The sequence below is a fragment of the Diadema setosum genome, chromosome 4, assembly GCF_964275005.1.
Source record: "Diadema setosum chromosome 4, eeDiaSeto1, whole genome shotgun sequence".
Classification (NCBI taxonomy): domain Eukaryota; kingdom Metazoa; phylum Echinodermata; class Echinoidea; order Diadematoida; family Diadematidae; genus Diadema; species Diadema setosum.
In genome coordinates, this window is record NC_092688.1 from 45,744,384 (window position 1) to 45,766,108 (window position 21,725).

The 21,725-nt window shown below is 40.4% G+C and overlaps 1 protein-coding gene across 3 annotated transcripts in view; it reads left to right on the forward strand.

Moving 5' to 3' along the window:
* LOC140227345 (RNA-binding protein Musashi homolog 2-like) overlaps positions 1–21,725 on the forward strand; it is a 265,855-nt gene that overhangs the window by 55,857 nt on the left and 188,273 nt on the right. For all 3 annotated transcript variants that reach the window (XM_072307760.1, XM_072307762.1, XM_072307761.1), the window contains exon 5: positions 8,770–8,811. In XM_072307760.1, coding sequence (XP_072163861.1) covers positions 8,770–8,811 — 42 coding nt within the window. The remainder of the gene's footprint in view (positions 1–8,769; positions 8,812–21,725) is intronic.

Genomic DNA, 21,725 nt, shown 5'->3' on the forward strand with positions numbered 1-21,725 from the left:
GGGCGATAAATATCTCAAAGATAAAAACAAGTTGACATTCAGTCTCATCGTTGAAGGATTAAAGCCACCGTTTACCATTTACAGATGAAAGAAAAAAACCAGCTTTAATGCTTCAAAATAGTTCTCAGATATGAGTTATGGATAAAAACAGCCAATGTAAAAATGTTAATCAGCATAATTTCATTGAACATTTGATTATGTAGCAATGAGTTGGACAAAAGTTAAATGTAAAATGTCTGTCATCATGATCAATTTGCCATAGAGTATTTTGATTATTTATTTTTACTCATGTATGGAATTCATCGTTGATAGTCTTCTTGATTTTGCGATTTATCCACAGTAGTAGGAGGAGGAAGTAGTGATTTTGTTTCTGTCTCTCCGCCCGTCTATCCTACTATTTTTAACCCCACCCTCGAGTGCTTCCTTTCTCCAGAGGAGAGAGTGTGCGAGTTAGAACAGACCTTCCTTGACTTTTACTGAATGCTGCGGCGGCAGAGTGCGCAAGCTGGGCCAATACGGCAACCAGGAAGTTTGAGGTATACCTGTGCGCCGCTTGCGTGCATCTCCTCCGTTAGACCCTGGCAACTGGATCAGGGCGTAGGGAGAGATGCCAGCAATTGCCACCACCCATTTTTCGTTTGCCTTCTCGGAAATGATCGCACTAATTAGATAAACAAAGGGCGGAGAGCAAAGGGGACGTATCTAATGAGACATTGTCGCCATGGTGTACATGCAGCCTGCATAGAAGCCCAGGGACAAGGAGAAATTCTAGAAGATGATAAAGGAGGCAATGCAAAGTATAGATGCAGAGAAATCACAGTTACGTTTATGGCATTGTATAGGTATTCATAGCATCGCATGTTGGTTTGTTTCTTTTGCATTCTCGAAATCTTGAGTCATTGGTCGTGTCTTAAGATCTGAGATAACGTTGCACATAGCTTTTTATGAAGCTGTTGGTTTCCAAATTACACACATGAGACAGAAAGAAGTCTAAAACACTGTATTTCCATCCATATTTGTCAAAGAGTCAGTCATGTAGAAGTAAAGATACTTTGTTAGGCAAAAGTCGAATTGAAAAAGGAAGTTTTGTGTGTCGTACAGTAGGCCTTGGCTATTTGAAAGATGAAGATGTGCTCACAGAAGTAGATATGTACAAAGTCTGAAGCTTTTGGTATGGTAGGGGATAAAATCCACAGAGCGTGAAATGATGAGTATGTAGAGTCTTAGGCATGTCAGACTTTGTAGGAAATACTTGCGTGTCCTACCATTGTGTAGACACAAGGACACACATTTCAATGTTCGCTTGAAGGAAGTCTGTGCGCTTCGCGGCCACTCTCGCATTCTGCTCACGCTTGGTCGGTCGTGCGATCCGCTAAGCCCAGAGTTATAACGTCCGCTCACAATAAACGGACATTGCTCCGATAGTTACAATTGCCACAGTGCCTTTTGACCAGAAAATTGCATGATACACTTAATGTCCACTTGTGTTCTGTCTCCGAGTAGGTGAACCAAATGCAATAATGTGTGGCTGATTTGAAAACAGCACTTCATAGTGGCAAAACGCACTGGAATTGTACATGCTACCTATACCTCATTTATCTATTCATGCAAAACCAACAAGCTCTAAATAGTTTTACTCTTTCCACGACTTCCTCCTGTGTATTACCGTTATTCCATAATGCTTGGTATGTAACTAGCCAAGGCAGAGGAAAGTTACGAAAATTTCCCAACTTTGAGCGGCCATTTTATTGCCATCACATTAGTGGGCTGTCATCCATGGTTACAGTCAAAAGAAAAAAAAAAGTGATAAAAATTTGCAGTTGAGCAGAGATGATGCTGAAGTTTAGCAATGGTTGAAATGTAAGCACTGAATAGAAATTCACTCATTACTACTATTAGTGCTACGTCTGACTCTGTGATAAGACCATAAGTGTGCCCTAGGTGTCATCCATACTCTGTTCATATCTTGGAGCTGGTGTGATGGTGTGTGTTTGGGGGGGGGGGGGGGGAGGCCAGAAAGGATACCAGTATGGAGGAAGGGAAGTCATATTAATGATGATGATACTAATACTACAATAATCTTAATGATAGTGATAATTGTAATTCAATATTTTTATTGTTATTATGTTGTTGATGATGATTGTAATTACGATTATGGTCATTGTTATCATTATTATTATCATTATCTTCTTTCCGCTGTTACTTTTCATCATCATATTAAATCATCTTGATTACCTTCAATATTCCTCTTACTGATATAGAATGGAAATGGGATTGTGGAACATTGGATAGTGACAGGTATTCGGTTACGTGCTAACAAGTTACTGTATGAACGGTCGTAGAAGTGGCCTAGGTTTATGCAGGAGAAATGCAGTCGAGATGCTACAAGACAACGGCATGTATGGGCTCTTTTGCTTGATAGATAGATTCCAGATGTGTGTGCATATGTAGCAACTGCAAAATGTATGTTTTTAAAAACAGAAAGAAGTAAGCTTCATTTTTTAAAAGCTTGCCTTCCTTGACGAGAGAGATAGAAAAAAGAGAGAATTCTCATTTCCTGCTTACAGTTTCATCAGGTCATAATACCAGTCTACTTTCCCCCCAAATTCCTCTTCTTCATAACCAGGATTTCCTGTTATTGCAACGGTTATTTTGTCATTGTTCTTCATCATAATTTTGGGGGGTATGAAAGTGATATAGATGTTCAAATGTCAGCCGTGAAGTTAGTATAGCATTGTGAACATTGTGGAAGATTGGGACTGCATACATTGTACATTTGTCTGTGTGTGTGTATGTGTGTTTGTGTGTGTTTTGTCCAGGGGTCAGGTGTTTTGTCCAGGGGTCAGGGGTTTGCCAAGTCAATTCAGAATTGAATGGACCAGCATTCAGCTCGATTCATTTACAACTTGAAAGTACAATGTAGAATGGTCGGGAAATGCAGCTCGATCCTAGACCCAACCTCGTGGATTCATGAATGCATGCCCTCTTTGCAGTGAGTGAGCAATCCCCATAAAGCAGCAGATATTTCCTGAAATGTCCTGGAGTTGCACCCCTTAGTCAGCATGTGTGAGTGAATAGAATTGTTTGAATATTAACAGACAAGACAACTAAGTCGTAACAAAGGACCGTACGAAGAGTTCCTGCTATTTCAGAAATGGGGCTGTTTTGTTTGACCCATCCTGCCTTATGACTGTCAATTTCGTTACGCAGACGCGACGAGGAAACAATTTCGGCACGGTAATTGCCCTGAACAAGTTACACTTTGGTCATTGAATAACCTCCCCAATAGCTGGTTTCCTTCTATCTGTGCCTTTGGTAACATCCTGAAGAGCTTTCTGTGAAGGTACCTAGATTATGTAGGAGCCCTGTACTTCTCCAGGTTGCAATGTTCTACTGAGTCATATTATGCCATTGTTGTTGCCTTCTTTTCCGTCATTTCCTTCTTCTCCTTCTTCTCCTCCTCTTCCTTTTCTTTCCTCTTTTTTCTTCTATTCCTTTCTTTCTGCATCTTCCATATTTTGTTCTATTAATTTTTCTGTTCTTCATCATCATGTTTTATCATTGCTGTCTCCATAGGTATCTTCTACTCATCCATTTTGTTCTTTTTTTCTCTTTCTTCTTCTCCAAGAAAATAAGGAGTGTTTTATGAAATGGAAATATCAGCTTCAAACTGGCCCCAGGAAGTGTCGTATTGACCCTCAATATCGAATGGAAACCTGTGCATTTGTAACCTCGGGGTGTTATATGCGCTGAATGCCGGGGAATAAAGTATTGGAAATTATCGCGAAAGATATTATTGCCCAGCTGGTTGAGGGCTTGTCATATCATAATGAGTTTATGTTTTTTTCCCCCACCTTGTTTGGGAGAAAGGAAAGGAGTATAAATTGGCTCTCGTGCAAAAGTGTCTTTACATACCAAGTGCAGCCAAGTGCTACTTACAGTGACTCATTATTTTGCGACGCACCAGTTTATCGTCCGAAGTCACATCTGGAAATGATTATGAAAGTATTATTTTCTCCTTCTATTGCTCTCCCTCCCTTTCTCTTGCTCTTTCTCTCAAAGCACTTTAATCACATGTCTCTCTCAGCATGAAATGAGGAAGTGCTTTTTTCTTGTTATTTTTTTTTTATCGCACCACGAATTGGGGGATATTTTCCTATTTTTTGTTTGTCTCTCTTATACCACCATCTCCTTTTTAAAGAAGTATACCCTCCCCTGAGCCCCCTTCTCCTCCAAATCCCTCCCCAAGCATCCCTATGTACCAATTCAATCTTATGTTACCAGCAGAGAAATCTTACTTTTTAACCATATAGTATTTAAACATGCTATCTACACTACAGGTACAATTGTATACTGGTGATGAGGATGTTGGTAAAAATAATGATAACGGTAATAAAGATACGAGTGTGAATGAAAATGATGAAAATGATAACATATGTTAATTTCTCCTTTATTACATACAAAATGAAAATGTATACTCTTGTCTTCAGACCTTAAGATTTTTGCATGGCAAAAGTTACGTAACAATAACGTAAGAGCAGTAGAGAAAAGTGAAAGTTTGATCAAAATTGGGCAGAGAGGTGAAAGTTTGATCAAAACTTGAAAACTGTGCAGGGTCATGATCAACCAAATCCCATGCCTTGTTGACCTGAAATCATGTAAGGGAAATATAGTATCGGATCTGAAATCCAGGGTCTGGCTGTTCATGTGAAAAAGCTGTGTACGTGTGTGTGAGGTCGTTGCTCTAATATGGTACGTCGACATTGGAGAGAGATTAGCGGTAGGCTAGTGATAAATTCCTTTAGTGGTTCCCACAGCTATAACTGGCTGGTCTACTTCCTGAATGGATCGGTTGAACGGGATCAACTCAACTTAAGCAAATCTGTGTACGCCGTGTCAATATCCAAAATGGATAAACAGATAAATAAATCAAAGTTAGATCGAATCATAATATTTTGAAGATGATTCCTTGATAATATTTGAATTTGGAAAACATCCAGCATGATCGTCCTTCCTCTAAAATTTGAACTTTGACCCTCCGTGGTGCTACAAACCTACTTAACCCCTTTCCCAGGTCAAATACAACCTGCTGATTGGTGCATTCGTATTGGAGTTCCTGTCGTATTAAATACCACAGTAATATGTTGGCACCATTGTCATTGGCGAAATGCCATGGTAACAGATACCACAGAATATCAGTTGGTACCGTTGTCATTCACAGACTCCCATAGTATATACACTGTCGGGCCCTTTGCTCAAATGCCCATAATGCAAGAGAGAGAAAGATCTATATTTTCTTGTAGTGCTCACATGCTTAAGTAGATAGGCAATTCATCTGCTTCTGTGCATTGTCAATAACGGATGCAAGTTCAGTTCATTCACAAATTTTTGAGGCATTCGTGTGCACTTGGGAGTTGAACATGAAGTTTCAGTAATTGTGAGTATTGTCGATTCTGCAGTGCGTGATATCCACATTGATCAACGCACATTTTCCTGCTTATCAAAATGAACAGAGACGGGTTTGTATTCATCTGTGTGGTGCATGAGTGAAAGGGGAATCTCGTGCGAAGGATGGTGCCGTTGTAGATTGTGATACAATCAGGAATCGTATCGTATGAAGCTTTGTGGTTAGAAAAAAGAAACAAGTAGCAAAGGATTTTTTTTTCTCTCTCTCTCTTTTTTTTTTTACGAAGAGAAATTGAAAAGGCTGGGGATATGAGGAGTTTTTCAATAGCTGACATCACCTTAGGTATGCCTCAAATTGGCAATTCGGCTCAATGTGCAAGTGTAATATCCTCACAATATGTTATTTCAAAGGCAATTGAAACAAGATCAGACTTGACATTTCGTAACCTCTCATCCCTGCGTTCACCAGGTAAATATCTCCGAAATGACATTTACTTTCTGGGTGAAGTGCTTTCTTTTCTCTCGCTTTTGTTACTTTGCCTTTTTTTTATTGCGTGTGCATTCGAGGAGATTTAAAATCGAGTGAACTTTTATTAGCTGAACAGAGAGAGATAGAGAAATAGAGAGAAAGAGGGAAAGATTCGACCCGAGCTGGATTCAAGGAGCAATACTTGCAGGTTTCTCCACGAGTTGGTGTGATTGTTCTCTGGGAGAAATACATTTGTCATTCCTCTAAGTGCTTGTCACTGCACACAAACAGGCCTTCTGCTCCGCGAGCTTACCGTTTCAGAAGAGGCCGAATTACGCCTCCACGTGTCACCTCGCCATGAGCCCCACCGAGCCCCATTCGCATTCCCTCTCCCGGTCCCTCAATTCCCATCCCGCGCCGCGCCACGCTACGTGAACTAAACTGGAAATGTACTTCCAGATTCTCAACAAATTTTGATTTCCAATCACAGAGGTATGAAAGAATGCCCCAGTGAGCGGAGAGGGTGTCGAAGCCTAGTGCAACGACATTCAGACCCATTCTCATGTAATGAGGATTAAATGCTGCGAGGGGGTCTGACCATCATAACTTGCATTCACATTTGAATTACCATGGTATCGAATACCAAGACAATTTGTTGACACTACAGTATTTTCATTGGTGAAATACCATGGTAATAGATACTGCAGTAATTGACTTGGTTCTGTTCTCATTCATAAAATACCATGGTAGTTCTGGTGAGTACTGTGCATAAATGTATGTCGTACAGGGAGGAGACAAGAATTGTGCCAGGTTATGGCTGTATTAGTGGTATTTCATGATGCAATTCACTCTCAGATTTTGCGTGTCTATTTCGGGCGAAGTTTCAGCCACCATCCTAAATGCCATGGTATTTCATGATGTATTTTGTGGTATATTTTGCATTCATATGACAAAATAAAGCAATGTTTCACCATCAGTGTAAACACACCTAGCAATGTCACCTAGCTCTGTGTTACCCATCGTGGGGGGGGGGGGGGGGGAGAATTGGTGCCCACGCAGAGACAACAGTATCGCAGGCCAAACAATCACGGAAATTACTTTGGTGCGCTTTCGTCTTAGTAGCACAGACAGTGTAAATAGCTATGAGCATTGCAAGAAACCCATCTCCCTCTCACTGTCTCTCTCCTGCTCTATACATTTGCTAACACTTCCTCCATTTACTATCAAGTCCCCTGTGTTAGCAGGATTTGATCAATATTCAGGTTGGGTGATGTGATGCTAGTGATAGAACGGTGGAAGATTTTGGGAAGAATATCTGACAGGGTCAGTTGAGGGAAATTTTTTACTCAAATACTGTAGTGAGGTCGTACAATGTGTTACAACATTTCTATTTATGAAACGGGTCAACATTCCACAGGATTGTATCAATTATATGATAAGATTTGATCCCATGATAATGATTTCATATGGCCAGTGTAAGTGAGTGATGTAACTAGGGTATATCAAAGAGATTGGTTTGAGGGTGGAGAAAGGGCGAGGCGTTAATTATTAAGAGTGAGAAGAAGAATGTTTCTCATCAATGATAAATCAAAAGGTTGGTTAGAAACAAGGGATGTGTGTGATGAGGGGAGCAAGGGAATGGAGGGGTTGCCATGGCAATGGATGAAAGTGATAATGGCAATGCATTCTGGAAATGGGGGAAACATAAACAGGAGGAAATGATGAGGTGAGAGAAAGATGAATGTGCTCCAAGAGGTTGACATAACTGGTAGGATATATATTCACTAAGAGATGATGAACAGAATGGGAGATGTAAGAATGTGTTAGAGGACAAAAGGGGGTGAGAAGGAAGAGGAATTATGGGGTGGGGCGACAAGGTGGAGGAACATGAACGAAGCAACGGGGCAGTGAGGTAGGGAAGATGAGGTTTTGATATGACGGTGGAACTCGCGAATGATAAAAACGCCTCTGTGTCTTCTCGGGGGCCCCCTATGACATGGATATGCTCGTTCATCCCGCCAAAATATTTTGATTTCCACGCCACCAGAGGGCCTTATCCTGATTAGTCAGGTGTTAGCGGAGTCTTGATCGGCAGGTGATGTGAGTGAGGCAGAGAAAAAACAAGATTTTGCTCTCTCTTGTAGTATAGATCCAGCAAGGACATTTTGTTAGTGTCAGAAGTTTCTTTGGGCAGGAAACTAACTGTTTTTTTTTTGGTTTTTTTTTTTTCCATTTTATGTTCATGCTCTTGTCAAAAAAGGCATCAATGATACAAAAGCAGACAACGTTTTCATGCCTTACTATGTAGACAATCTGATATAAGTATTGCATCTGGAAACTACACCTGTATGCAGCTACTATAATGTGTAATTAGTCCCATAAATGCATATTTGTGATGGGATTTCTTTGTGTGCATGTGTGTGAGAGTAGTCTTGTGTATTTCTTTCACCAGTGAAATAATCTCGGATGTGGAAGAATGTGAAGTGCAAGTGATCTGGTTGGAAATAATCGTGTCATGAAAGCGTCTTGAATAATGAAAAACACCAATACAATGTAGGTATGGCAGGATGAGTGATAGCGAGGAAACAAGATGTGGAGATTTTAAAAGGTCTTTGATATTACACAATTTTTTTTGTGTGTGTGTGTATGAGGCATTACATCAAAGACAGGTTGGTTATACAGACATCCAAACTGTCCCTTTATCTTAGAATTTTCAGCAAGAAAGTGGTGGTTGTTTCAGGATCAGAGCCAAAGTTTAGTTCGAGGTGGTGTTGTTGATGCTTGATACCGCAGAAGAAGAATATCCAGGTTTTCCTTGATTTGTGTTGGTGAATGAGACGACAGTTATCGTCATTTTCAATGTTATTTCTGTCTTTTTCTTTTTCAATCTGCAGGTCGACCCCAAGGTGGCGTTCCCCAAGAGATCCCATCCTAAGGTAAGATCAGATCTTGGTTTTTGCTCCTTTTTGAGTGGAAATGAAAGAAAATAATATGTGATCTGTGCTTGATTCTGTTTTCTTGAATGAAATGAATGGGGTGTTAATTAGCTGAAATAGTGGCTACTCCTTGTCATGACAGAGGTAATACTAAATAGCATTGTCATCTCTACAGGTGCCATCGGGAAAAGAGCCAATATTATTTTGATTAAATATTGAAAGTCAGAATTTGGCAAAGAAACAAAACGAAAAAGGAAATATTCTGTCCGAAACCTGGAAGTTACCAAAGATGACTAGCAAAGTGAAATGACTTATTATCATTACTGCAGCTGAAAGAAAGGCAGATGTGTGAAAGAAAATTATGGCTGATACTTCACTACCGTTACCATGGCTAATTGGTCTCATGGAAGAAACTGAAATATTTTCTTTTCTCTCGCTGAGCATTTTTATGATTTGTTACAGAGGGAAAGCTGCATAATATGAACACACATCTTCCACAATTCTTTAATTTCTCATCTGTGCGCTTATGTATGCAAGTGAGAGCTAAGTTTAAATTTGATGGGGTGGGGCAAGAGAGGGGGTGGGGTTCTAGAACAAACAGCCTCTGTGCACACACACACACACACACACACACACACACATACAAACACATATGAAGACACACGCTTGCACATGTATAGGCACTCACACACTCTCAAAACAAAAATGAAATGGAAGGGAATTGTACGAGAACACGCATGACCTTGTTTACTCTACCATTTTAGCCATTACGGAGAGCAAATGTTTGTCTAAGGGTCGGTTCTCCAAATATCATCTCACTGAGCTAAATGAAAGGAGAAATTGGTGGCCTGTAGAATATATATCAGTGTGTGTGTGTGTGTGTGTGTGTGTGTGTGTGTGTGTGTTAATGAATGTAGGTTTTCAACCACGCCCAAAAATGCTTCCTGTATATGACACAGTAGGGTAGCTCTTTTGGAGCCATAATACCGTAATATTTTAGCCTTCGATTGAAGTGTTATTACTTTGGAAGGGTGCACTTTTTTAACTTGATTTATGCAGGAAATGATGATACAGCAATGCCATCAGATTGGCTTCATGTACCGAGGCTTCTGGATGTATTCCATTTTAGATTTGTAATGTCACTCCTGTAGTCATTAGCAATTGTGGTGAATGACATGGTCGTTAAACTGTTGAGCATTTATAATGTCACTCTTTTGGTTTCATGTATTGTATGCCATATACCCATCTGTACAGTGATGTATTTATCAGAGCTGTTGCTTGGAAGTAAAGGAGTTGTTACGGCGTCGGCAATTTGTTGGTGTATGTCGATACTCATTAGATATGAGGCATCCAATTCCTCATGTAAATTAAGGGGAATAGATAATACCCACTGATAGTAAGATGTACACATTGTCACAAATTTGAGTCAATTGTAGAATGATTCATTGTTCTGATTTATATCAAAAGTGTGAGCAACAAATGTAGAAGCCTTCCATTCCAATACATTGACGGTAACATTTCAGTATAGGCTTGGCAGTTTGTGCTTTAAAACGTCACAGTATAAATGACTGGCTGAGTAAAAATATACCTGAAATGATGAGTTGAGTGAGATTCTGTATTTTTTTTTTTTTTTTGGGGGGGGGGGGGTCATGCGCAGTTTAATTTATCAGTGCACTGAAAGTCACCGTTTTGAGAAGTCACAATAAATTCCTGCCGTGAGCATGCCAGCCGCTCACCAATTACCCCACGCCTGACTAGAAACGCTCCCCAACACATCGTCTCCAGCGGGAACCCTAAATGGTACCATAAATTACGTCCCTCCTCTGCTAACCACGTTCCAAAGAGGAAGGCGAAAGTGAAGGGTGGTAAAGGGAAGGGAAGATATCTCGTTACGTGTAGGACGATGTGGAATCGGGCAGTTCACAGATGTAGGTCGGGGAATGGGTTCGGATTCATTTTTCCGCGGCAGATTCACCCAAATATTTGCACGTGTACGGTTTGTGCCGCTATGGAAAGCGTTTTAAGGATGTGATTATTTGGGGTGGCAAAGAGGTACATTTATTATATAGTCTAGGCACTGCTACCAACAAATTTTGTGTATAAATATTGGCAAACCAATCTTTCTATGTCTGACAAAATCCCATGAATAGATGCTGGTGTGAAAAGACACTTGCGTTAAAGAATTTTAAGTACTTCCTGGTATATGAATAGTTTTATAGTTCTGCGCTCCCACTGAGAATTTCAACCACCTGTGTGAAATCCATGTAGAATTTGTCAGTGCGCTGATCAATTGTACTGTGGCTCAGAGCAGGTTAAACGTGGCTGTGTGGGGATCACTGGGTACGGATGTGAAGGCATCGCGGAAAGTGAAGATTAGTATGCGAGAGACACCAGGGCCTTGTGGGTAACCCGACCTCGCAGACCGGGGTCAAATAGGTTTGGTTTCAGCCATTTTCAATCATCTCTCCCCACCCCACCCCCTCCAATAATCCTAACCACTTAAAGGAACAAATCCTTACGTGTCTTGAATTGAGTGTTGTTACGTGTAGGGCCACTTCAAAGATAATGGGGATGTTTGTTGCCATTACAATGTTCTTAGATATCTCCAGTCAAGATTTTGTATGGATTTCTTATGTGTATATCTTCATAATCATTTCTAAGGTGCTTTTCTGTGGGGATAGGAGAGATATGATTCTATCGGTAATGATATCATAATCTTTTGCTGTACATTTTTTTTTTTGAATGCATACTTTATTGTGTCAAGCTAAGCTTTTTACGGTGTCTGTTAATCTCTACATTGTGAAGCTAAGGGGTTAAACTGCTCTGGGGAGGGGAAAGAATTAGCCAGCTTTGCCTACGTGCCACATCATCTGTTATTTGATTAGTAGAAATGAAATATTGGTTTTCAATCTGTTTAACTCCCGGCTGCTAAGCAAATTTCAGAGCATTGTACAGGTACAGTACTCTGTAAGAATGAAGGGCATGTCCTGACGTCACAGTCATTACAACAGAAGAAAATATTTGCGACACAAGCATCCATGAAGAATCGGGCAACCCTAAAGTCAGACTTTGCTCGCTCAAATATTTAATCAGGGTACAGCGTGGAGCCAAGTTGTTCCTGGCAACTCTTAAAGTGTGGATATAGTATTTTAACATCACTCATAAACATTTTTTTTTGGTCAGTCACACCCTTTGATTCATGGTGGTCACAAAGAAGGATATCACCCGACACAACTTATGAAGGTTTTCTTTTGATGAGTCATTGCATGCTGCCCAAAATTTTTGATGAGAATTTAAGTAAAATAAGCTACAGTTTGTACTTAGAGAAAAAGCAAACAAACTAACCCCCCTTCTTTTGCAATGTTGTAAACCACATACATAACCAGAGCAGAAAGAAATTAATGTAAGCTTATCTCTAATGATGTGTTACAGTCTGTACTTTTACGTGATATTATGACAATTGATAAGAGAAGACGAAGGAAAACAGTTGACGCCATTCAGCATCTGAAGAGTGTGCTGGTGTAAACTGTGATGTCTACCCCTGTCAGTCCTGTTCATAAAGGCCAGTGCAAAGAGAGACATAAGTGGTGGTTATTCGCAAGTGGTCTTTACTCAAATTAAAGGGATCGTACAGTTTTGGTTGAGACCTAATTTCAAGTTTCTAACTTTTTTGGTGAGATAATGAGAAACCTCTTATGAAATATGAAAGAGCATGTAATTCTACGTGGAATTCAACGTTTATTTGATAAAAATTGGTTTTAAAATGGCTGAGATATCCAAAAAAGAGTGATTCTTATAAAGTGTGGGACCCACACTTTATTACGATCGCTTTGTTTTACTTTGTTTTTGGATGTTTCAGTCATTCCAAACCCGATTTTCATCAAATAAACTTTGAATTCCTTTTGAAATGGTATGCTCTGTACTTTATCATAAGTGTTTTCTTGGTATCTCACAAAAAGTTAAAAGCCCAATTTTCATCTCCACCAATACTGTACTGTCCCTTTAATGTCTATCAATGCACAATTCATGAGTAAGAGAGGTCTTTGTATACAGGTGATCACTAATGCAGGTGGTGTCGGCTTTGACTGTAAGTGACGGCAGCTAGAGATATTTTCAGACACTGAAATGTGTGAGGACAGAGATTAGCACTGGCTTTTTGTTTGCTCAGCTGATAAGAAGTTATTATATCAGCTCTTAATGTAAGCAAACTAAACAAAATAATCTCTTTAGGAAGAGGTGTATGTCCCAGTGAAGGTAGTGTAGTGAGGGGAAAAAAATAAACAAAAATATGTAACTCTGATTAAAATGGACAAATTTATCTTTGTTACATGTCTATACCCTCACTCACGTTTATTTCTTTTTTTTAATCAGAATCTTAACATATAGTTCTCTAAGTCAGCTGACGATGGATCATTTTTCTGATTATTATCACACATTTTTTTTTTTATTTACTATAACATGTATTTCCCATGGACACATTCTTGAGTATACTTTGGGCTAGTCTTCAATAATTTAATGAGAGCATTGTCAAACAGTACAATGACAGTTTTATTGAAATTCCATTGCAAAAAAAAATAAAAAATCAGAAAGCTATTTAGATTTTGAAAGTGATTACAATATTGCATTGGCATATTATTGCCCCAGGGTACTTATACAAGTTGCCCAGAACATTTGTTGTGTGATTTTTAAAGTCTTTGCTGTATTAAACAAAGAATAGAAAGGGAGATATGCCTGAGTAACCAATTGTGGAACTTTAGCCAAGCCTGGCTCAACCTTGGTCACTGGATACTGGTCAAATAACCACTTCCTGTATTCTAAAAGTATACATTTTGAAGGAAGTTTGTGCTGTAAGATATTCTCTCCCCAGATACCATTGATACTTTCTATGGACAGCTATCTACCCCCCCCCCCCAAAAAAAAGGGGGGGGGGGAGTAAATCCACCCCCTGTAGAGATGTGAGGGTTTTAAAGGGGAAATCCAGTCCAAATATAAGTTAATCTGATAAGAAAGAGTAAAATATTACAAGTTTAATGGCATAATTTTGATTTAAATCGGATGAAAAAATAAGGAAGTTATGACATTTTGAAGTTTCGCTAATTTTTCGGGAAACAGTTCTTGAATGGTCAATATGAATATGCAGATGGCAAAGTGAGCATGTCATCCCCTCACAACTTGCCACATAGTGTGCACATAAGATTTTGAAATTTCCAGTTTTTCATTCAAATGCAATTATGCCCCAGGCTCAAATCCTTGTATATCTAACTGATCACTATTCTGAAGTTACTCAACCAGGAATGACATCATCTTTCAGACTTCAATGACAGAAACATTGAATTTTCATCATTTTTTTTGTTGTTGTACACGATCAATGGAAAATTGTGAGGTTATGACATGGTTAGCTCACTCATTTGCATTCATATCCACTGTACAAGAACTGTTTTGCAGAAATTAGCAAAACTTCAAAATGTCATAACTTCCCTATTTTTCATCCGATTTCAGTCAGATATTTACTGTTGAACTCGTAAGATTTTACTCTTTTTTTTTATCAGACTAACTCATATTTGGACTGGATTTCCCCTTTAAGAATTCACAAGAGTACCAGCAATTCAGTTGTACATGTAGACTGATGCTGTGATCAAGTCCAAGTGAAGGAAGAGAAAAATGTGTTCATGGAGATTGACTTGTTTTTTTGTTCTTAAACTTTCTGAAAATAAAACATAAACTTTCTGAAAATATGCTTTTTATAGATTATATACTTTTTATAGATTAAATCTTGCCTTGTGGTAGAATATATCAAATATGACAAGTGTGTTTGTGTCACTGAAGTGGTAGGCCTATACAGTAAAAACACTTGGCTTGATAAGACATCAGATATAAATGCAGATATGTAAATGAGTAATGAGCATTCTCATTTGGGCCTATACTCATTTTATTGAGACACGTATATGGTGCAATTGTTCGGTACAAGTGATAGATTGCATCTTTTTATGTTAATAACTAAAATTGAACTCCCTTGATTATTGGTTGCTGCCCATCTGTTGCCATGGGAACTACAATTGGAGGATGTTGATATTGTCGGTATTTTTGAGGAGTCTCTAAGACCAGAGCTGCTTGAAAGCTGAGGAAATCTTGCAGTTGTCTGTAAAGACTGTAGCGTGGACAGTCCTACGTGAGGAGACTGTACCAAGTTGAGCTACTTTTTGAACAAATGAAGATTATTCATGCAAGCTGCAATGCAAGCATGTAAAGAAGTGCATTTTGAAATTGCAAGTGCAAGAATATTATGCGCGATAAAAGTGAGATTTATATGTTTGATTGTTTTTTCGTCAACCTGGGACTACTTACATGGATATTTTGTGATGGTTTCATCGGTGATTCTATAAAGAGAGCAGATTTCTTGAATATTTTCAGGTGACTGTCAACAGCCATTGGAGGGATATATAGTGTAGAGTATAGAGCCTGCACTATATCATTAGGTGCATGCTTCTATGGCCAGTGCTTGTACCGTACAGTATGTTGCATGTGAGGCGAGGGTGTATACAATGTGTAAACATGCTGCTGCCGCTATGTATTCACTCCCAAGGTTGGACTATATGGAGAGTAATTTGGGCAAATATCAGCCTGTGCATGGAGATTTGGGTTAGACGGCGGTGGAGCGCGGAATCCAAGCAAGCGTGTGTTCCATTATGCTTCCCCTTGGCCACTCACTCAGTCCCACACTCACTGGCTTTGTGCAATTCCTGGCTGGGCCATGGGATATTGAGTAACACTCTGTATGACCAGATGTGAATGTAGACCACAGCTTACAATATGTGACCTTGTTCTCTGTAGGGTATTGCTATAGAATTGAAAGGGGGGGGGGGGGGAATAACCCTTGCTTGTAATTTCAGGGTTTGTTTATTTATTGTGAATATCTTCTACCCTTTATCTGCTTGGCATGAATGTGGACATTAATTTACACTCTATAACCCCCATAAGCCCACTCCCTCAAACTGCTATTGAGATTCAGTGCAAATGAGTTGCCTATGGTAATGACATGGTTAATGTTTGTGAATGTCTCTTCCTGGCAGTTGATACGTTTGATATTTCTGCCCCAGTGTATTTCGGTTCCCTCTTGCACGAGTTTCTGAGAAAGATTCGTAAGCGAGTCTAATTGGTATACACTGACTCCACACTGGAGGATGTGTACTTTGCATTAAGAGTTTGACATAGTGACGAATGAAAGGACGTCACAAGGTGTGTTGCCACTGCAGTCAGTACGTGCTGCTCCCCCGGAGGATGCTGTATAAGGTCGCTACAAGCAGGCCGTGTCGTCATGGCGTGACTAGGGAGAGCCGCGAGATGAAGATATAGTACCGCTCACATTCTAGCTTCACATCCCTCAATATGAGGATGGATGTAGGCCTATGTTTATCTCATGAATTACAGGCAGACCACAGTGAAGAGCTTTATGACAAGCCTGGGACAGTGTGTATAAGGCCTATGTCAAAAAGCAGAAAGAAATACTTGTCCTTCACTTAGATTCACACGTAGGCCTTCTTTGGACCTCCTTAAGATATTTTCCAACATCCTGTATTGCTCTTTGGAGGCTTGTTCCTTCTACCACTAGTCATGTGACCCAATCATACCCATACTGCTTTAATACCTGTGAGTGAGGGAGATAGAGAACAGTATGTTGAACCTATTGGCTGGACTCTTGCCTCGGATGACATTGCCTTTATGCACTTGTGCATAGGGAAATATATCATGAAGAAAATATTATTAGAAAAGAGAATACTGTGAAGGAAGAAAAGAGTTTAGTCAAAAATTGCACAAATGTGACAATTGCAGCCAAGATATGGGATGAATTTTGCTAAAATATCCATGCTGATTGGTTAAGTAAATTGCAGCAGTATCCTCTAAACACAGCTTCCATTTTTGCGGTGGATTGCCTTGAAGCGAGTTAATGATTTTAAAAAAAGGTTCATACCTTGGCTCATGTCTACTACTACCATTAGATGATGTATCTGGAAATATCTCCACTTTGTCCCAATTTTTCCTTTTACTTTTTTTATTCAGAGGCCTTCCAGCCACGTGTATTGATTGTACTAGTTTCTCGTCATTGGGATTCAATCAAAGTAGAATACAATGTGTATGTTGTCAGACCCCCCCCCCCAAAAAAAAAAAAAAAAAAAAAAAAAAAGCTAGCCTATTTAGGTAAAATGGGTTAATATATAGGCCTATAGTCTGGAGACATCTTCATTCTTTTCTGTGAAATACCAAATGATTGGGATGGGGAGGGAATGTCAATGCGTGGGACTGAAGATAAGGAAAACCTGAGTTCAATGACAGGATGATGCCAGAGCTTAGTGTAATTTTGATCAAAAGAAAATGCAATTTAGATGCTAGTCTGAGCTGTAAACCCTGAGACATTATAGTAAAGTGGTATGTGTTTCTCAGCATGACGCCAAAGGAGAAGGGAAACCCTGCAAAACATTTGCATGGGTTCTCAACCATTTAATTGGCCTTGAGGATTTCCATAGCCCTCGTGATTGCACTGTAGGTGTGAATCCAAGCATTACCTCTAATCATGCACACATCAAAGACTGTGCACTCTCACGGTGCACACACTCACTCGCACTCAAGATTCCAATTCCTGCCTGGTTTCTCATAACGGTGGAGCTGTCCTCAGTTTTTCTCTCTCTCCCCCACCGGTGACACCTCTCAGGCATGAAAAGGGTTTTTGTGACACATGTTACATGGAATACTTAATGGTGCACCTACACTGCCTCCGATTGAGCACTTCTGTTGGCAAGAGGCGTTTGCAACAACATGAGTGCAGCCGCCCCACCCCCTTTTCCCTCCTCACTTCCCTCTCATTCTCCTCATCTCAATCCCCTTCTCTGCCAGCTTCTTCCCCACCCTCTTCCCCACCCTCTCCCCCTCCCCTTCCTCATCCCGCACCCCACCCCAGATGGGAGAAACATGTCAACATTGGCAACAAAGGCAGAATTGTTAGGTGGGGCTACTGTGATCATGACTGTATAAAGAGGACCTGCTCAAGTCAAATTTACCTTTCCTTGGATGCTAGCCTGGTATCCAGCATCTCACACTGCTACATGGGCTAGAGATGTATGTACAGTCTAAATGCTTCTATCCTGTCTTGAATGAAGACTACATCCCCTGAGTAAATTATATTGGGGAGGGATGTACCTTGGGACGAGGCATATTGTATGAGGGGATAGTCTCCACCAACGCTGAGGCATTTATCAAATAGGACAAAGTACGATTTGGAAGAAAAAATGGCTCCACAGCCCAAATGAAAGACCATGACTTTCCTTGTTGCGCTATATTTTGCTTTCCCGCTGGTAATAAAATCCCAAGAGAACAAAGCATGATGGATATACTCCTACACTACGCTGCATCGTTACCCACCCCATCCAGAAATCCAATGTTAAACGCTTGCTCGTATGGGAACAGGGTCCGAGCATTGTATTGAGGCTATTGTGGCCATGTCACTTCTGATTGGGGATGCTGGAGATCATGGAAGTACAAACGGAATTGTGATCGGCTACCGTGAAATGTCATCCAGAACAAAATCTCTGCGAGTATGCACGCATGCAGCGCCATCTTGTAGCATACGAGACATGCAAGCCGTGTACACGATAGTGACCAGATACGCGGAGGCTGGTATAAACAAGTTAGATGTTATAATTGATGTGATTCGGACAATTTTCAAGTGGAAAATCTCGAACAGCAGAAGATTTGAAGATTTGCAGATAGAGTGTTCCTTGAAATGAGTTGTGTTCCCACATTCCAGGGTTTCGTCAGAAGTTGCTAGGCAACTGCCTGAAGCTTTTTGGGAGAAAAAAAAAACATACCCTGAAACAAATATCTCACCTCCAACTTGCAGTTTCTTGAAACTCCTTTGTGCTGGTTGTTTGCCATTGTACACACTGGCTCACCTCTCACTGGTGACATTCCACTGTTAAATCATGTGACTGTCGTTCTGGAGATATACAAATACACGGGATGTTAGCATGAAGGTTTAATACCTTGTTTCTTCCATTTGCACCCTGCATCCTGGATGGGAATTACTTATGCCCCATCAACAGGAAAAGAGAATGAAGACTACTAACTTAAAAACAGAGAAATAAAGTTTGAGTGCAAGCAGACTTCCTCTGGTTTTACCTTTTTAGTCACTTGGTTGTTTTTTATGTATGTATGAGTGTGAACAGTGGAACAAAAATTCAGGCTTCTAGAAATTTACTTTTGCTATGATAAGTGGGCTTGCGGACAGGGATGATCTGAAATTATCATCCCCAACAGTTTTCCTTTTCAGACCTTATTGAACTTCCCGAAATTGGGAGTATTTCTTTATCACTCCTTTGACTAGCCTCCATACAGACATTGCTCCAAATGAAATAGAAATGGCCTTTGAAATTTGTCAAGGTGAACTCTCATTTTACAGATGAGATATGAAAAGCAGGACAGGGGAATTAACTCTCTGGCTCTGTAGGCTGTAATTTGATCCGCCAAAACACAGTGACCTTTCTGGCTGCCCGGATTTTTCTGAGTAAAAGTATTCTCCATTGACTCACAGGATTAGCTGTGTAGCTCTCGCCGTTTCCCTTAGACCCACCCCTTGAAATCTATGTGATGTTAGAGTGGGTTTGTCTCTGGCCTGGTTTTGCAAGGTATGGGGGAGGGGTGGGGATCCCAAGGGTCTCATGTGGTTTAGGGATTCCAGGGTCCTGTGTGTGTGGGACACTAGATAGAACACACTGTGGTTGGAGCAGGGTGAGAGATTATCCTCATCATTATTCTAAAAAGGATTAGGTCCTACCTTACAATGTCGCCTTGAGAATCTCACCCAGAGAATACAGGTAGACACACACAGATCTATAGAGTGATAGACAGCCTCACCAACATTTACCCAAATTCAACACACATATCTTTCTTACTATTAGAAGGGGAGATCACTGCTGTTATCTTTTACTGGTTCAAAGTGATGAGTGACACCTATATATACCCACAACGAGGAAAATCTTCACACTTGATGCATGGACACATGATAACAAAGGAAATTAAAATGTATCCTGCAATTCAGCAACGACAAGTGCTAATTATATTTTGTGAAATAATGTTCAAAAGGACACTTGTTAAAGTTTTGTTGATATGTTGTCATGGTTACAGTCATTTGACTACATGCAATCACTTATTGCTGTAGGCTTTCAAAACTGACTTCAGCAACTGACATGGTGTAATGTTATAGCTCTTGTGTCTGAAGCCTTTACTAGCTTTAGTGTGTTTGGGAACTGCATAGAAGAGAGTGGCTTTCATATGGAGAGGAAGAAGGGTAGGCAGTAGAGCGGTTAAACAATATTTGTTCAACTTTTTGTCCTCTGACCTGTGTGAAACTCCACTGATCCACTCTGTCCCTACCCACCCACCCTCTCCATCATGTTCTGACCCTATCCCAACCCTTTCCTCTCTTCAATCCCTTCCCAGTCCCTTTCCTTCTCTCCCCTCCCTTCTGTCCCTCCCTCCCCTCCCCTCCGACCCTCCCCTCTCCACCCCTCCCTTCCCTCTCTTCTCTCTCCCCTCCCCTCCCCTTCCCCTCCCATCCCCTTCTCTTCCCCTCCCCCATCCAGTCCCCACCCTTCCCTTTCATTTTCTTACCCCTCCCCTGTCTTACCATTGGAGATAGGCATGAGGAATTGCACCCCCAGTATGGCCACCATGAGACATACAACCCACTGCTAGGGTAATAACACCACTATTGAAATTGGGAACAAAGTTGAACCACTGGTAGTCCAGGGGGGCAAATACCTGCAAGGGTTGAGAGTTTTACCAATTCTTGACCTGTCTAATTCCCCCTCTTGCACTAGTGGATGCATATGAATGAGAGATTTCTTTGCCAGCTGGGCAAGTTCTCAAGCAAGATTCAAGTGCAATAGGAAAGATTTTCTTGTGTGAATACATGTTCGAATCATCTATAAAATTTAGGTTTTTGCCAATTTCATAATACCATTGTACCATTATGGGTCTTTAACAAGTGGGTGTAGAAACTACATGATACACTGCCCTTTACAAGATAGTTTTGAAATTGTACTCGAGCCTTTCATGATTCTTTTTCTTTAATCAAGGTGGGAGGGGTGGGTGGATGATGATTGCAAAAAAAAAAAAAAACCTGTTTCACAGACTCTGATGATTAAAAGGAAATTTAAGAAATCCTTCCATATTCTAGCTTAAAACTGAAGGGAAGTTGAGCTGAAATCTGACTCGTGCCAATCACGCTACAAATTGCAGCCTTCTGGTTGAAATTTAGTTTGATATTGGAAACAGCCACTGGAGGTAGCTACTTAAGTGTAGCAGAAGAGTTTTCTGCTCCCCCCCCCCCCATCCTTTGTTTCTCCTGGGGATAAGGTAGCAGTGACAACATCTCCTCCAGGAACCAATGTGCCAATAGACTGAAGAGAGCCCCTGCTTTTGTGAGATAATTAGACATATCTCCTAGGCTGGCTATAAAGGGCATGAATTGCAACATATCAGATGCCTGACTCAATTTTTGGGAGATATTTATATGAAAGGACTAGAATAAGAGAAGGGGGCAGGGGAAAGGAGAAAAATGGGGTATTCTCATCTACAAATATGTAATTGTGTTGCCGTAGAACTTAGAAGGAAAGTGGCATGTACCTAATACCCCAACCCCAACCCTATGTATCCCCCATTTACTGTGTGATATTGTGTGCATCATGGAATGCATTGTGAAACAAGAAGTAATTTAGATTTTGAGTGCTCAAGGGACTGCTTTGTTACCATAGAAACTCCTGTCTCAGCCATGACCCCAATGCTGAATAAACACAAGTTGGCCAATCAACAGTCATGATCTGTGTTTTTTGCACAGCTTCCTGTCCATGGGATTTTTTTTC